Source organism: Garra rufa, chromosome 2 (genome assembly GCF_049309525.1).
Source record: "Garra rufa chromosome 2, GarRuf1.0, whole genome shotgun sequence".
Taxonomy (NCBI): Eukaryota; Metazoa; Chordata; class Actinopteri; order Cypriniformes; family Cyprinidae; genus Garra; species Garra rufa.
Window position 1 is genome coordinate 12,822,579 of NC_133362.1, and position 13,330 is coordinate 12,835,908.

The 13,330-nt window shown below is 36.8% G+C and overlaps 1 protein-coding gene across 1 annotated transcript in view; it reads left to right on the forward strand.

Moving 5' to 3' along the window:
- The window catches only part of loxl4 (lysyl oxidase-like 4), a 39,009-nt gene continuing 25,679 nt past the window's right edge, over window positions 1-13,330 (forward strand). The window contains exons 1-4 of the mRNA XM_073833725.1: window positions 1-29; window positions 1,390-1,705; window positions 4,739-5,064; window positions 5,330-5,544. Of these exons, the coding sequence (XP_073689826.1) occupies window positions 1,411-1,705; window positions 4,739-5,064; window positions 5,330-5,544 (836 nt within the window). The 5' untranslated portion in view covers window positions 1-29; window positions 1,390-1,410. The remainder of the gene's footprint in view (window positions 30-1,389; window positions 1,706-4,738; window positions 5,065-5,329; window positions 5,545-13,330) is intronic.

The following is a 13,330-nucleotide window of genomic DNA, read 5'->3' on the forward strand; positions in this document are numbered from 1 at the left end:
GACTGACGTGACTTACGTGTGGCTGCCAGGTGAGTGAAATTTGACTTTTAACTCTTTGGTGCATTTGCTTGGGTTCCTAATGATGTTTTTAAAAATGTGCTCTCTATCTCTCTCCTTCTCTTCCAGTGCATGTTTTATGTCATAGTGTTTTTTTTTTATTGGTTTATGAATAAATACTGGGATGAGGTGAAAAAGTATCTACATTGATATGTATTTGTATTTCTATGTGTCTCCACTTTGGATACTTTTATAAATAATAATCATGTTGCTATTTATGGACACAATTTATTTATGCTATTTATGTTTTTTTTATTTCTTAATTTTTGTTCTATTATAAGTTTCCTGCTCTCATACCTCTACTAAACTTTTTTCCATCCATCCCTTGCTCTAATGCAATGTGCAGAAATATGTTGAGTAAACCTCACAAAAACCTGTTAAGACTATGTCTAGGTCATATACTGTAAATGAAACCAGAAGTTAAATTTTGGATATTTTTATTTTATTTCATTTTGTCTTGTTTTATCATTTTAGTGTAGGTAAAGTCATAATGCCAAAAACAACAATCTTCAAATAGAAAACTGCCTTTATACAAAATATTACTATAAATGTCATTGTATGTTAATTATTATAATATAAATATTATAAATGTGACCCTGGACCTCAAAACCAGTAATAAGGGCCCATTTATATATCATTCATATGAATACTTTAGCATAATCCATTAATGTATGGTTTGTTAGGATAGGACAATATTTGGCTGAAATACAACTGCTTGAAAATCTGGAATCTAAGGATGCAAAAAAATCTAAATTGAGAAAATCATATTTAAAGTTGCAATGCATATTACTAATCAAAAATTAATTTTTGAGATAATTATGTTAGGAAATATCTTTATAGAACATGATCGTAACCTAAAATCCTAATGATTATTGGCACACAAGAAAAATCTATAATTTTGACCCATACAATGTATTTTTGTCTATTGCTTCAAATATAGTCATGCTACTTAAGACAAATATTATACAAATATACAAATATTGTATAATTGTAAAAAAAATTTCTTTAGATTTTAAAGTGAAATGTGGCCTGGAGCCTGTTAGACTTGAATACATGTCTTTCCCACTTCATCTTTTTAATGGAGATATTTAATGTTTTGCTCATTTAAATAAAAAAAATGTTCAAATATGTTCATATGAAGACTCCAGTCATATCAGTATCTTAATAAAAGCTGTTTTATTTCACATGATGTGGGTCACCTCATGGAGGCTGCCATTTTGAGGTCACATGACCAGTTGAATACTACTCAATTTATCTCTGTAACCCACTCAATGCAACTATAGTATCTATAGTTCATTTAGTAACATAGACTTCTTTTGTTTTGTATTCCAGAAGCCTCACCTCTGTGCAACCATGATTCGAGCCATCTGTCCCATTTGCGTTCTTCTCTTTGCGCTCCTCTTTGTGTGCATGGATGCACGTCCCGAATCGCAAGGCCGATCGAGACGTGCTCCCGCTGCCAAAGTGCGACTGGCGGGTATCGGCCACAGAGAAAATGAGGGACGAGTTGAAGTCCTGCACAATGGGACTTGGGGCACCGTATGCGATGACGAGGTTGACATTAAACTCGCTAATGTGGTTTGCAGGGAACTGGGTTTCCAAAGTGGCATAACATGGGCACACAGTGCCAAGTATGGACAAGGAGAGGGTGAGTAAATTTCTTTCATTTCATTTCATGTTCATCGAAAAATTAACATTCTGTCATTATTTACTCACCTTCATTTTGTTCCAAAACTGTATAACTTGCTTTCTTTGAAAGATGTTTAGCAGAATGTCCATGCTGCTCTTTTCAGTTAATTAAAGCGAAAGCTAACCAATGGCCGTCAAGGTCCAAAAATGATTTTTGGGTGAACTATTCCTTAAAGTATTTTAAACAGTTGCAATAGCTGAGGTTTATGAGTTTTAATCTGTTATTTTCACATTTAACAGTGGATTACTTAAGCACAATTGTGTATGAAGGCTGTTTTAAATAGCTGTTTCTCACTAGTGCAAGTGCACCGTGCTACTGTTCTTTACATCGGCCAAATCGCTCCCTGTAATTTCACTTTAAGGCAGCTATAAAGACAGCCACTAACCCAAAGCATGTATAACACTTAGTTGGCAAGACAACACTGTCATTAAAACTAAAACAAACCCTTCAGACAGCTTCACCAGAGCTCTTTTGTAATGCTTTTGATGGTGATGCCTCTGTCCCATATTAACTTGTACTGTGTACAGGAAGTCTGCAGACTTCAGCTTTATACTTATACATTATGTACTATTCCTTAAAAAAATGTGCTTTTCTGACATTTATGGAGCTGTTGATTTATGTAGTGGCCTGTTCAAAGTATAACAGCTCATCCAAAAATACTGTTCCAAACCTGTATGACTTTCTTCTGTGGAACACAATACCGATTACTTTTGTAAAAATCAATTTTAATGAATTATGTGTTGTATTTCAAGTCTTCCAAACCCATACAGTAATTTTGTGATTGAAAACTTTTTTTCCTGAATGTTAAAAAAATCCCTGAATGTTTACTCTCCCTCAGGCCATCCAAGATGTAGAAGAGTTTTTTTCTTTATCAGTACAGATTTTGAGAAATTTAGCATTGCACTACTTGGCCATCAATGCATCCTCTGTAGTGAATGGATCCCATCAGAATGAAAGTCCAAACAGTTGTTAAAAACATCACCGTAATCTACAAGTAATTCACACAACTCTAGTCCATCAATTAATGTCTTCTAAAGAGAAAAGCTGCATGTTTGTAAAAAGCAAATTAATCTTTAAGACATTCTTAACTTCAAAACATTGCAAGAACATTTCTAAACAATATGTCTGGATTTTGATGTGAGAGGACAATGGGGATGGACATTTTAGACTTTATTGTCCCTTTAGGGAAATTCTTCTTCACAGCATCATTTCATTTCACATACAGTGTAACCATGACAGAACACTCTCTGGAGGAAGCATTGTAATGGGTTATGGACTAGAATTTACGCCTGTTTAAGTGGCGGTTTGAATTTAAAATGCATTAATCATGAATTTGTTTCTTACAAACACACAGCTTTTAACTTCACAAGACACTGATGGACTGTGTCATGTGGATTACTTGTGGATTATTGTAATGTTTTTATCAGCTGTTTGGACTCTCATTCTGATGGCAACTACAGTAACTTGTGAAAGTATTCATACCCTTTCACATTTTATGTTGCTGCCTTATGTTAAACTGCTTTAAATTACTTTTTTTCCACATCAATCTACACTCCATACACCATATTGACAAAGTAAATATAAAATTGTCACAACTCCATAATTAAAAAAAAAAAAAAAACTGAAATAAGTACATTGCATAAGTATTCATATCCGTAACTCAGCCTCAAGTCTTTTTGGTATGATGCAAAGTTTTGCACATCTGCATTTGGCAATTATCTGCTATTCTTCTCCTCACCTCTTCACCTCTCAAGCTCTGTCAGCTTAGATGGGGCTGGCAGATATTTTCAGGTTTCTCCAGAAATGTTTGATTGGGTTCAAGCCCAGGCTGTGGCTGGGCTACTCAAGTACATTCACAGAGTTGTCTATAAACCAATCTTGCTTTGTGGCTTAGGGTCATTGTCCTTTTGGAAGGTGAACCTTCTGCCCAGTCTGAGGTTCTGAATGCTCTGGACTGGGTTTTTATTAAGGCTATCTCAAATATTTTGGTGCATTGAGCTTTTCTTCTACTCTGACGAGTCCTTCAGTCTTTGGCACTGAAAAACATCCCAACAGCATGAGGCTACTACCAGTACTACCTACCTTTGTTTCTCACAGTCTGAGGATCCTTCAGGTGCTTTTTTGCAAATTCCAAATGTGTTTTCATGTGTCTTCACTGAGGAGAGGATTGAGTTTTGCCACACCACCATAAAGCAGTGTTGCAGTGATATTTGTCCTTGTGTAAGTTTCTCCTATCTGAATATATTATCATGGAGCTCAAATAGAGTGACTATCAGCTTCTTGGTCACCACTCTAACCAAAACCCTTCTCCATCAATTGCTCAGTTTGGCCTGAAAGCCAGCTCCAGGAAGAGTCCTGGTTGTTTCAGTCTTCTTCCACTACGGGTAACAGAGACTACATGCTTCTGTGAACCCTCAATACAGCAGAATTTTTTTTCTGAACTCATCTCCAGGTGTGTGGCTTGATGCTGTCCTGTTTCTGAGCTCTACAGGCAGTTTTTTGACATCAGGGCATGGTTTTGCTCTGATATGCATTTTCAGCTGTTAGACCATTTATTAAGACACGTGTGCCTTTCCAAATCCTACCCATTCAATTAAATTTGCCACAGGTTAACTTTATTCGAGGTATAGTAACATCTACAAGCAATTTGAACACTCATGAGCTAAATTTCAACTGTCCCAGATAAGGATATGAATACTTATGCAATGAAATCATTTCAGTTTTTTTATTTCTAATAAATTTGCAAAGATGATTATGGTGTATGGAGTGTAGATTAATTTTGAAAAAAAAAAAAAAAAAAACAAACACGGAGGATCCATTGGTGAGCAAGTGATGTAATGCCAAATTTCTCCAAATCTGTTCCAATAAAAAAACAAATTCATCTACATCTTGGATGGAATTTTCTTATTTTGGTTGAACTATCCCTTTTACGACATATAGCTAATGTTATTATTGTTGCACTGCTTTTGTAACCTGTAACATCTGTCACAGGTCCCATCTGGATGGATAATGTGAGGTGTGAAGGAACGGAGAAAACTCTGAAAGACTGCAAATCGAATGGATGGGGTGTTCATGACTGCAAACACAATGAGGATCTCGGGGTGGTCTGTAGTCCAGAGAGAAGGTTGGATCAAGTGCATCCTGGAGTCACCAGAAGAGGGCACACCATCGCTCTCAGACCAAACGCAGTCACCTCGAACCGCTGGCAGGACATTTACTCCAGTTCAAGAACACCTGCACATCTCAGCCAAGGCAACGGACATTCCCAGGATCATACCAGATGGGATCAAATCTCCAGACAGCAGTTTCATAATCCGGTAAATAGAGATTGGAGTAGATCTGAAATGCTTCTAATATAATCACATCTGCATAATCTGATGTTAGTTGAACATTTAAGTTTGCTCATCCTCATGTCATTCCAGTTTTTCTTTCTTCTGTAGAACACAAAAACAGATTTTTTTAAAGAGTATCCTAAATAGCTTTAAAGGCTTTTTTAGACATTTTATGGAACTTTTTAGCCATTTTAAAGGAAAATCAAGGTTATGCTCATGAGAAAATGTTGTGTTTTCAATCTTCCTCAAGTCTGCCAGTAGGGTGAGGATCGAGGAAGTCCGTCTCAAGCCAATCTTGATGGTTACAAAGAGGCGTGCTCTTGTTACGGAGGGTGTGGTGGAAGTAAAGCATGCTGGGAGATGGAGACAGGTGTGTGATAAAGGCTGGAGTCTGAACAGCAGCAGAGTTGTGTGTGGGATGCTTGGCTTTCCTGATGCGGAGCTGCCCAACATGAACACCTACAAGTGAGTCCCGCGCTGCTAGTGAAAAATACAATGAGCATTGGCATGAGCCTCTGAGGTTTTGGAGAGAATTAGTATCGTATTAAAACCCAACATTTTGCACTAATTGGCTGTTATTGGCATGTTAGTTTTGTTAAATTTCATTATGTTAGTACAGGGCCTCCCAGAGTTTTAACTAACAACATAAAATCCAGTCCAGACTGCAGCTGATTCTGGCCAAAAACTGCCCACTTGGACAGGAAATGACTGTCTGGCTGACATGTAGCATAACTGTATCAACCAGCTACAGTTTTATTTTTACATGCTGTTAATGTAAGGGTAAATACAGGTAAAATTAGGTTAAATCCTACTGTAAAAAAAAAAAAAAAAAAAAAAAAAAAATATATATATATATATATATATATATATATATATATACACAGTCAAGCCCGAAATTATTCATACCCCTGGCAAATTCTGACTTAAAGTCACTTTTATTCAACCAGTAAGTTTTTTGACCGGAAATGACACAGGCTTCTCCAAAATTATTCATACCCTTTGCAAACTGTCACAGTCTATGGGAAAATCCAAAGTTCTATACCATTCCAAATAGTCTAAACCAGGGGTTTTCAAACCTGTCCTGGAGCCTCCCCTGCCCTGCACATTTTGCTTGTCTCTTTCATCTAATACACCTGATTCAAATCATCAGCTCATTAGTAGAGACTGCAAGACCTGAATTGGGTGTGCCTAATAAGGGAGACATACAAAATGTGCAGGGCAGGGGAGGCTCCAGGACAGGTTTGAAAACCCCTGGTCTAAACGGTTCTAAAGCATCTTAATTACCCTGATTCATTGGGAACAGCTGTTTTAATCAACTCAACAGGTGAAAAACAGAAGCTCTCTGCTGTTGGTTTGTGGACAGTCATGGCTAAGACAAAGGAGCTCACTGAGGACCTGCGGCTGCGCATTGTGGCTCCTCACAAGTCAGGAAAGGGCCATAAGACCATATGTAAATGTTTTGAAGTTCCAGTTGCTACAGTGCAAAGTACTATTAAAAAATATAAGACGTTCCGCACCATGAAAAATCTCAGAGGACGTGGTCGGAAGCCAAAAGTTACAAAAAAAGTAACTTTAAGTCAGAATTTGCCAGGGGTATGAATAATTTTGGGCTTGATTGTGTGTGTGTGTATGTATGTGTGTATATATATATATATATATATATATATATATGTATATGTATATTTGAAAGAACATGCTCAAAAATGTCTTACTAAACCTGCATTTATTTCATCACAACACAAAAAAAAGAAATATTGTAAAATTTTATTACAATTTAAAACAGCTGTTTTCTATTTTAATATTTTTGAAATTAAATTTTTTCCTGTGATGGCAAAGTTAAGTTTTCAGCAGACATTTACTGTGATCTTCAGTGTTGCATGATCCTTTTTTCCATCTTTTTTTCTGTTTGTTTTGGATTTGCTATGTTTGTTGGACCACACAGGGTGTAGTGATGATCATATTCGATGTAGACAAAGTTCACGTCTAAGCACCGGAAGATGTTTGTCTCTGCATATAGTGGAAAGTGAAAGATTCACCAGCTCTTTTGTCTGGAATAGCACGTCTGTTTTCCTTATCTTTGTTCCCCAGGCACCTTTCACAAACCTAAGCACTTAACCAATGATTAAAAGATCTTTCAAACCTACTGATGCTATCGGGATCTCAGCGTTGCTGAAATGAACAGTCTGTTCAGAGCGCTTAGGTCTAAGTGAGAAGTCTAATATCCCTGCTGATTGTTATTGGAAAGGGACATCAGTTAAAAGCCTTCAAAGTGTCTGTTGTTGGTGAAGGAGTTTTGGGTTTGTTTAATGATTTTATTGACATTGCCACCCTTGACTTTCTCCTGCCTCCTCACAAATTGTTTCCCTGCACAGTGTTCCCAACCGAGCGGTATTGTCACAGTGTTGTCTCACTTGGTCAGCTCTTTTTTAATTATGATAAGGGCAGTTTAATGTTGGGAGTTTCTGGGCTTTGGCTATTATTTTATAATACATTAATGCAGATTGTGTTTTCAGAGCTCTATCTCTGTAATGGGTTTATGCATATAACAGTTACAGTACTGTTTACTGGAGTTTGATGCCTACAGATTCTTCTTGGAGTGTGGCTTAGACAGGACACGGGATATGTGTATTTAGAAATCTATTCTGGAGCATAAATACAGGATCAGAGATGACAAGGTCTAGTCCTGCTCTTTTTAGAAATGTTCATTTCTCAGAGCAATTTTGTGCTCATGTTTGTCTTCTTTACCTACCTATGTACAATATCTACCCATCTACCTTCCCAAATACAATTTTTTATCTACCTACTTATTTACCTATCCACCTACTTACTTACTACCCATATGTATATCTACCTATCTACCATTAATTTTACCCATCTGTCTACCCACTTTACTAGCTAACTACTTATTCACCTACTGTACCCAAATTTTCTTCCCCTCATACTTACCTACCTATCTAGTTAACTACTTAGTTATGTACCTATCTATGTACCTATTTTTTTTATCTTCCCACATACCTACCTACCCGCCTACCTATTATGTTTCTGTTTACCTGTACCTACCTATATTTTATACCCTACCTAGCTACCTATCATTTTACTCACCTACCTACTTAATTAGCTACCTAACTAATCTACCTGTTTTATTTACCTTTCCACTTACCTACCTACCCACCTGTGTATCTTTTAAAATTTTTACTTACCTTTATCTAATTACCACCCTACCTTTTTTACCTACCTAACTTATCTACATACTCATCTACCTACCTACCTACCTACCATTTACAATCCTACTTATCTACCTACCCACTTATTTAGTTAACTACTTGTCTACCCATTTACCTACTTGCCTATGTATTTTTTTTACCTTCCTACCTATTTACCATTTACAATCCTACTTATCTACCTACCCACTTACTTAGTTAACTACCTGTCTACCCACTTTACCTACTAGCCTACCTATTTTTGCCTTCCTACCTACTTACCTACCATTTTAAAATCCTACTTATCTATCTACCCACTTATTTAGTTAAGTACCTGTCTACCCATTTACCTACTTGCTTACCTATTTTTGCCTTCCTACCTACATACCTACCTACCATTTACAATCCAACTTATCTACCTACCCACTTACTTGGTTAACTACCTGTCTACCCATTTACCTACTCGTCTACATATTTTTGCCTTCCTACCTACTTACCTACCTACCTACCATTTACAATCCTACTTATCTACCTACCCACTTACTTAGTTAACTACCTGTCTACCCACTTTACCTACTAGCCTACCTGTTTTTGCCTTCCTACCTACTTACCTACCATTTTAAAATCCTACTTATCTATCTCCCCACTTACTTAGTTAAGTACCTGTCTACCCATTTACCTACTTGCCTACCTATTTTTGCCTTCCTACCTACCTACCTACCTACCTGCAATTTACAATCCAACTTATCTACCTACCCACTTACTTGGTTAACTACCTGTCTACCCATTTACCTACTCGTCTACATATTTTTGCCTTCCTACCTACTTACTTACCTACCTACCTACCTACCTACCTACCTACCATTTACAATCCTACTTATCTACCTACCCACTTACTTAGTTAACTACCTGTCTACCCACTTTACCTACTAGCCTACCTATTTTTTGCCTTCCTACCTACTTACCTACCATTTTAAAATCCTACTTATCTATCTACCCACTTACTTAGTTAAGTACCTGTCTACCCATTTACCTACTTGCCTACCTATTTTTGCCTTCCTACCTACATACCTACCTACCATTTACAATCCTACTTATCTGCCTACCCACTTACTTAGTTAACTACCTATTTACCCATTTATCTACTTGTCTACATATTTTTTGCCTTCCTAACTACTTACCTACCTACCATTTACAATCCTACTTATCTATCTACCCACTTACTTAGTTAACTACCTGTCTACCCATTTACCTACTTGCCTACCTATTTTTGCCTTCCTACCTACTTACATACCTACCAACTTACTTAGTTAACTACCTATTTACCCATTTACCTACTTGCCTACATTTTTTTGCCTTCCTACCTACTTACATACCTACCTACCATTTACAATCCTATTTATCTACCTCACTTGGTTAACAACCTGTCTAGCCATTTACCTACTTGCCTACATATTTTTTTGCCTACCAATAACTTACCTACCTACTTACCATTTACAATCCTACTTATCTACCTACCCACCTACTTAGTTAACTACCTTTCTTCCCATTTACCTACTTGCCTACCTATTTTTTTTACCTTCCTACCTACTTACATACCTACATACACACATACCTTACATACATACCTAAATTTAACTACATATTTATCTGTTTACTTACTTTTCTGTCCACCTGCTAGTTAGTTTTACCTTCTTGCTACTTATCTACATACCTTCCTATCTATTTAATCTCATTTTTATTTATCTACTTACCTACCTATGTTTATTTGATCTATCTACTTACCTATCTAGCTACTTTACCTGCCTGCCTGTAGCAGATTTTTATTTTATGAACTCGCAAAGTGCTGAAACCAACTCTGAGCAGGTTCTCCTTGGCTAGTTAAGAATTTGCTTTGAAATTGGTTGCCGAATGGAATAGGGCTTACTACTAGCATTTCGCTTTCATTTGTTATTTCTTTTTCATTGTTGCCATTTTTTGTTTCTCTTATTGGAGGCTGCTGTGGTTCAGAGACATTTTTTTGAGTAACCACACTCACAGCACAACTATTTCATTCCCATCGTCTGAATGGGCTTTGGCCATTCTGGCATGTTGACCCATGTGCTTGTTATAAAAAAAAGCACCACCTTAATCTTATAGGTCTGCGGTCCCCAGCTTTTTTAGTCGTAGGTTTGTGCTGGGGCGTTGTAAGTGTTCTACATGCTTTCCGCTGATGATCTGTGTCTGCTGTAGCAGAACAATATGTCCTGATAAATATGCTTGAGCAAATTTCACTTTTTGTGCTCTTAAAAAAAGCAGATAAGACCGTTGACAGGTTAATGTTATCTTTTTAGGCTTAGTGCCCTTTTCCTTGAGAGTCCTAATCTTGAGGTCACAGGAACACCTAAGCGAGCTTTTGTTTATGCATGACTCAAAGACATGCCGCAAACAGCAACTCGAAGATGCTGTTTGAACTTAAATGAAAGCTTTTAAAGCTAGCTGCGGCTTTCGTGGCTTACATCCTAGGGAATCTCCATTTGGCTTCTTCTCGTCTGTGAGCGTGTCCAGTACCTGACCTCACCATGTCGTACGTGCATTTTGTTAAGTCTCCAAAGAGCAGAAGACTTGGCACTATAGCGATCCCTCACGCACCCACTCAGCGTCTCAGAGATCACGAGCCGCCCCGCCCTGACACTGCTTCTTCTGGATCCTCTGCTGAAGATGCTATAATTAAATGTTGGGCCACTCAGAAGATTTCCACGTTTCTGGCAAGCAAGGGAATGGCAGATTACAATTATAGCTGCGCCCTTTGGCTGCTGTGTCAGCAGGGCACACTCTGTCTGTGTCACATTGGAAACTGAAAGACGTTAGCCAAAATTCAGCCTCAGATATCCTTAGATGAACATCTAAAGAAATTAGATACAATATTTTAAGGAGTCTGATCCAGTCCTTTTAGTCTATAGCACTGCCCCAGTCAGACTGTGTACAGAAAGAGATATCACTTTCTGTTTTTATGAGTTTGTACTGTGATATTTGGCTCAATGTCATTTAATGGCAGGCTTTAAACTTTGTATTTCCAGTCCACTGAGTATCACCTTTGGGGGTCAAACACCATAATCATCAAAATGTGATCAAGTTTATCACATTCACTAGTGTGGCGTGAGAGATTTAACATTATTTTCATGATTTGTATTCCTGTATATTGTACAGGATGGGACATAAAAGTACATGAAACCTTTTCATGAAAACTTGCATCCTTAATATCTGTATTGTGTAATGACTACAGAGATCTATTTAGGAAATATGCGCACTATATTACAGATTAGAGTGCCCTAATGCTTAATAAATGCCTGAACAGCATGTTTTGTAAGATGTAGTGAGAGAGGAAGATTTGTGTGTAGACTAATGCTTAAAACAGTGGCATGATTGTTGTCTCCAAACAGACCAGCCCTCTCTATCATTAAGTTTTCTTGGTTCAGCAGTAAACCAAGGGTGGAACTCTTGGACTAATTACATGAGCAGGTGGGTATTTCAGTGCTAGGAACTTTAAGAACAAACGAAAAAAAAACCCAGACTTTTATTGTCTAAAGTATCTCTTCAAGTTCAGAGCGGCACATTTGATATACAGTACACTCTTAAAAATAAATGTGCTTTAAAAGGTTCTTCACAGCGATGCCAGAGAAGAACCATTTGTTGTTCCACAAAGGATCATTCAGTCAAAGGTTCTTTAAAGAACCATCTCTTTCTCACCTTTTTATAATATGAAGAACCTTCTTTTGCCACAAAGAACCTTTTGTGAAACAGAAACGTTCTTCAAATGTTAAAGGTTCTTTATGGAACCATTTAGACAAAAAAAGTTCTTCTATGGCATTGTGAAGCACCTTTGTTTTTGAGAGTGTACTGTGCAAAAGTTTTAGGCCACTAGTATTTTCACCAACAAAAATAGTTTTAAGTCAGTCGTTTCTTTCTTTTGCTGTAGTGTGTTAGTAGGAAATATGAGTTTACATTTCCAAACATTCATTTTGCCATTAACTGTAATAATCCAGTGAGATTTTTTTGCACAACAGCCAGTGCTCCACACAGAGATCTGATCTCATCAACATCCAGTCTGTCTAGAATGACAATAAGAAACAACAAACTGAGACAGACTAAATCCAGAAGAACTGTGACAACATCTTGGAGATGCTTCAAGAGACCTACCTGCAAAGCTACCTGAAAAACTATGCGCAAGTGCACCTAGGACAAAAGCTGCTTTAAATGCAAAGGAAGGCCACACCAAATGTTGATTTAATGTTAATAGAAGTCACTTAATAAATAAAATCATTTGCAGGTAGGTTTCTTGAAGCATCTTGGAGACGTTGCCACAGTTCTTCTGGATTTAGTCTGTCTAAGGTTTTTTCTGTTTCTTCATGTCATTCCAGACAAACTGGATGTTCTCAGACTCCTTGTGCAAGCTAAATTGTGATAATTTCACTGGATTATCACAATTAATGGCAAAATGAATGTTTGGAAATGTAAACTGATCTTTCCTACTGACACACTAAAGCAAAAGATAAAAAAAATCTGACTTAAAACCATTTTTTGTTGGAGAAAATACAAGTGGACTAAAAGTTTTGCACAGTACTGTATAAAAGAGTAACTTGAAGTAAGAATAAAAATAAATAAACTTATTTAATATATCAAAAACGTTTATTTATTGCTATTAATAATCATTTTAAGGCTCGAGTTCTGCAGCTTTAGTCTTGAGTTATTGTTACTGTGCTACAGAGTGTCATATGGTAGAAACATCTCAAATATTTTATGAGGTCAATAAACTGAATTAAAAAAAAGATTCCACACAGCGTTTGAATTTGGTTTCTTTTCTTCTGGCTGATATTCTCATTTAAAATTTGTTTGCTCCATCAGGAAAATGATTGTATTCAATTTGTATTTAATTTTCCTGATTTAAAAAGGGATAGTTCATCCAAAAATGAAAATTCTGTTATTAATTACTCACCCTCATGTCGTTCCAAACCTGTAAGACCTTCTTTCTTTAATCTTTGGAACACAAATGAACATATTTTTGATAAAAT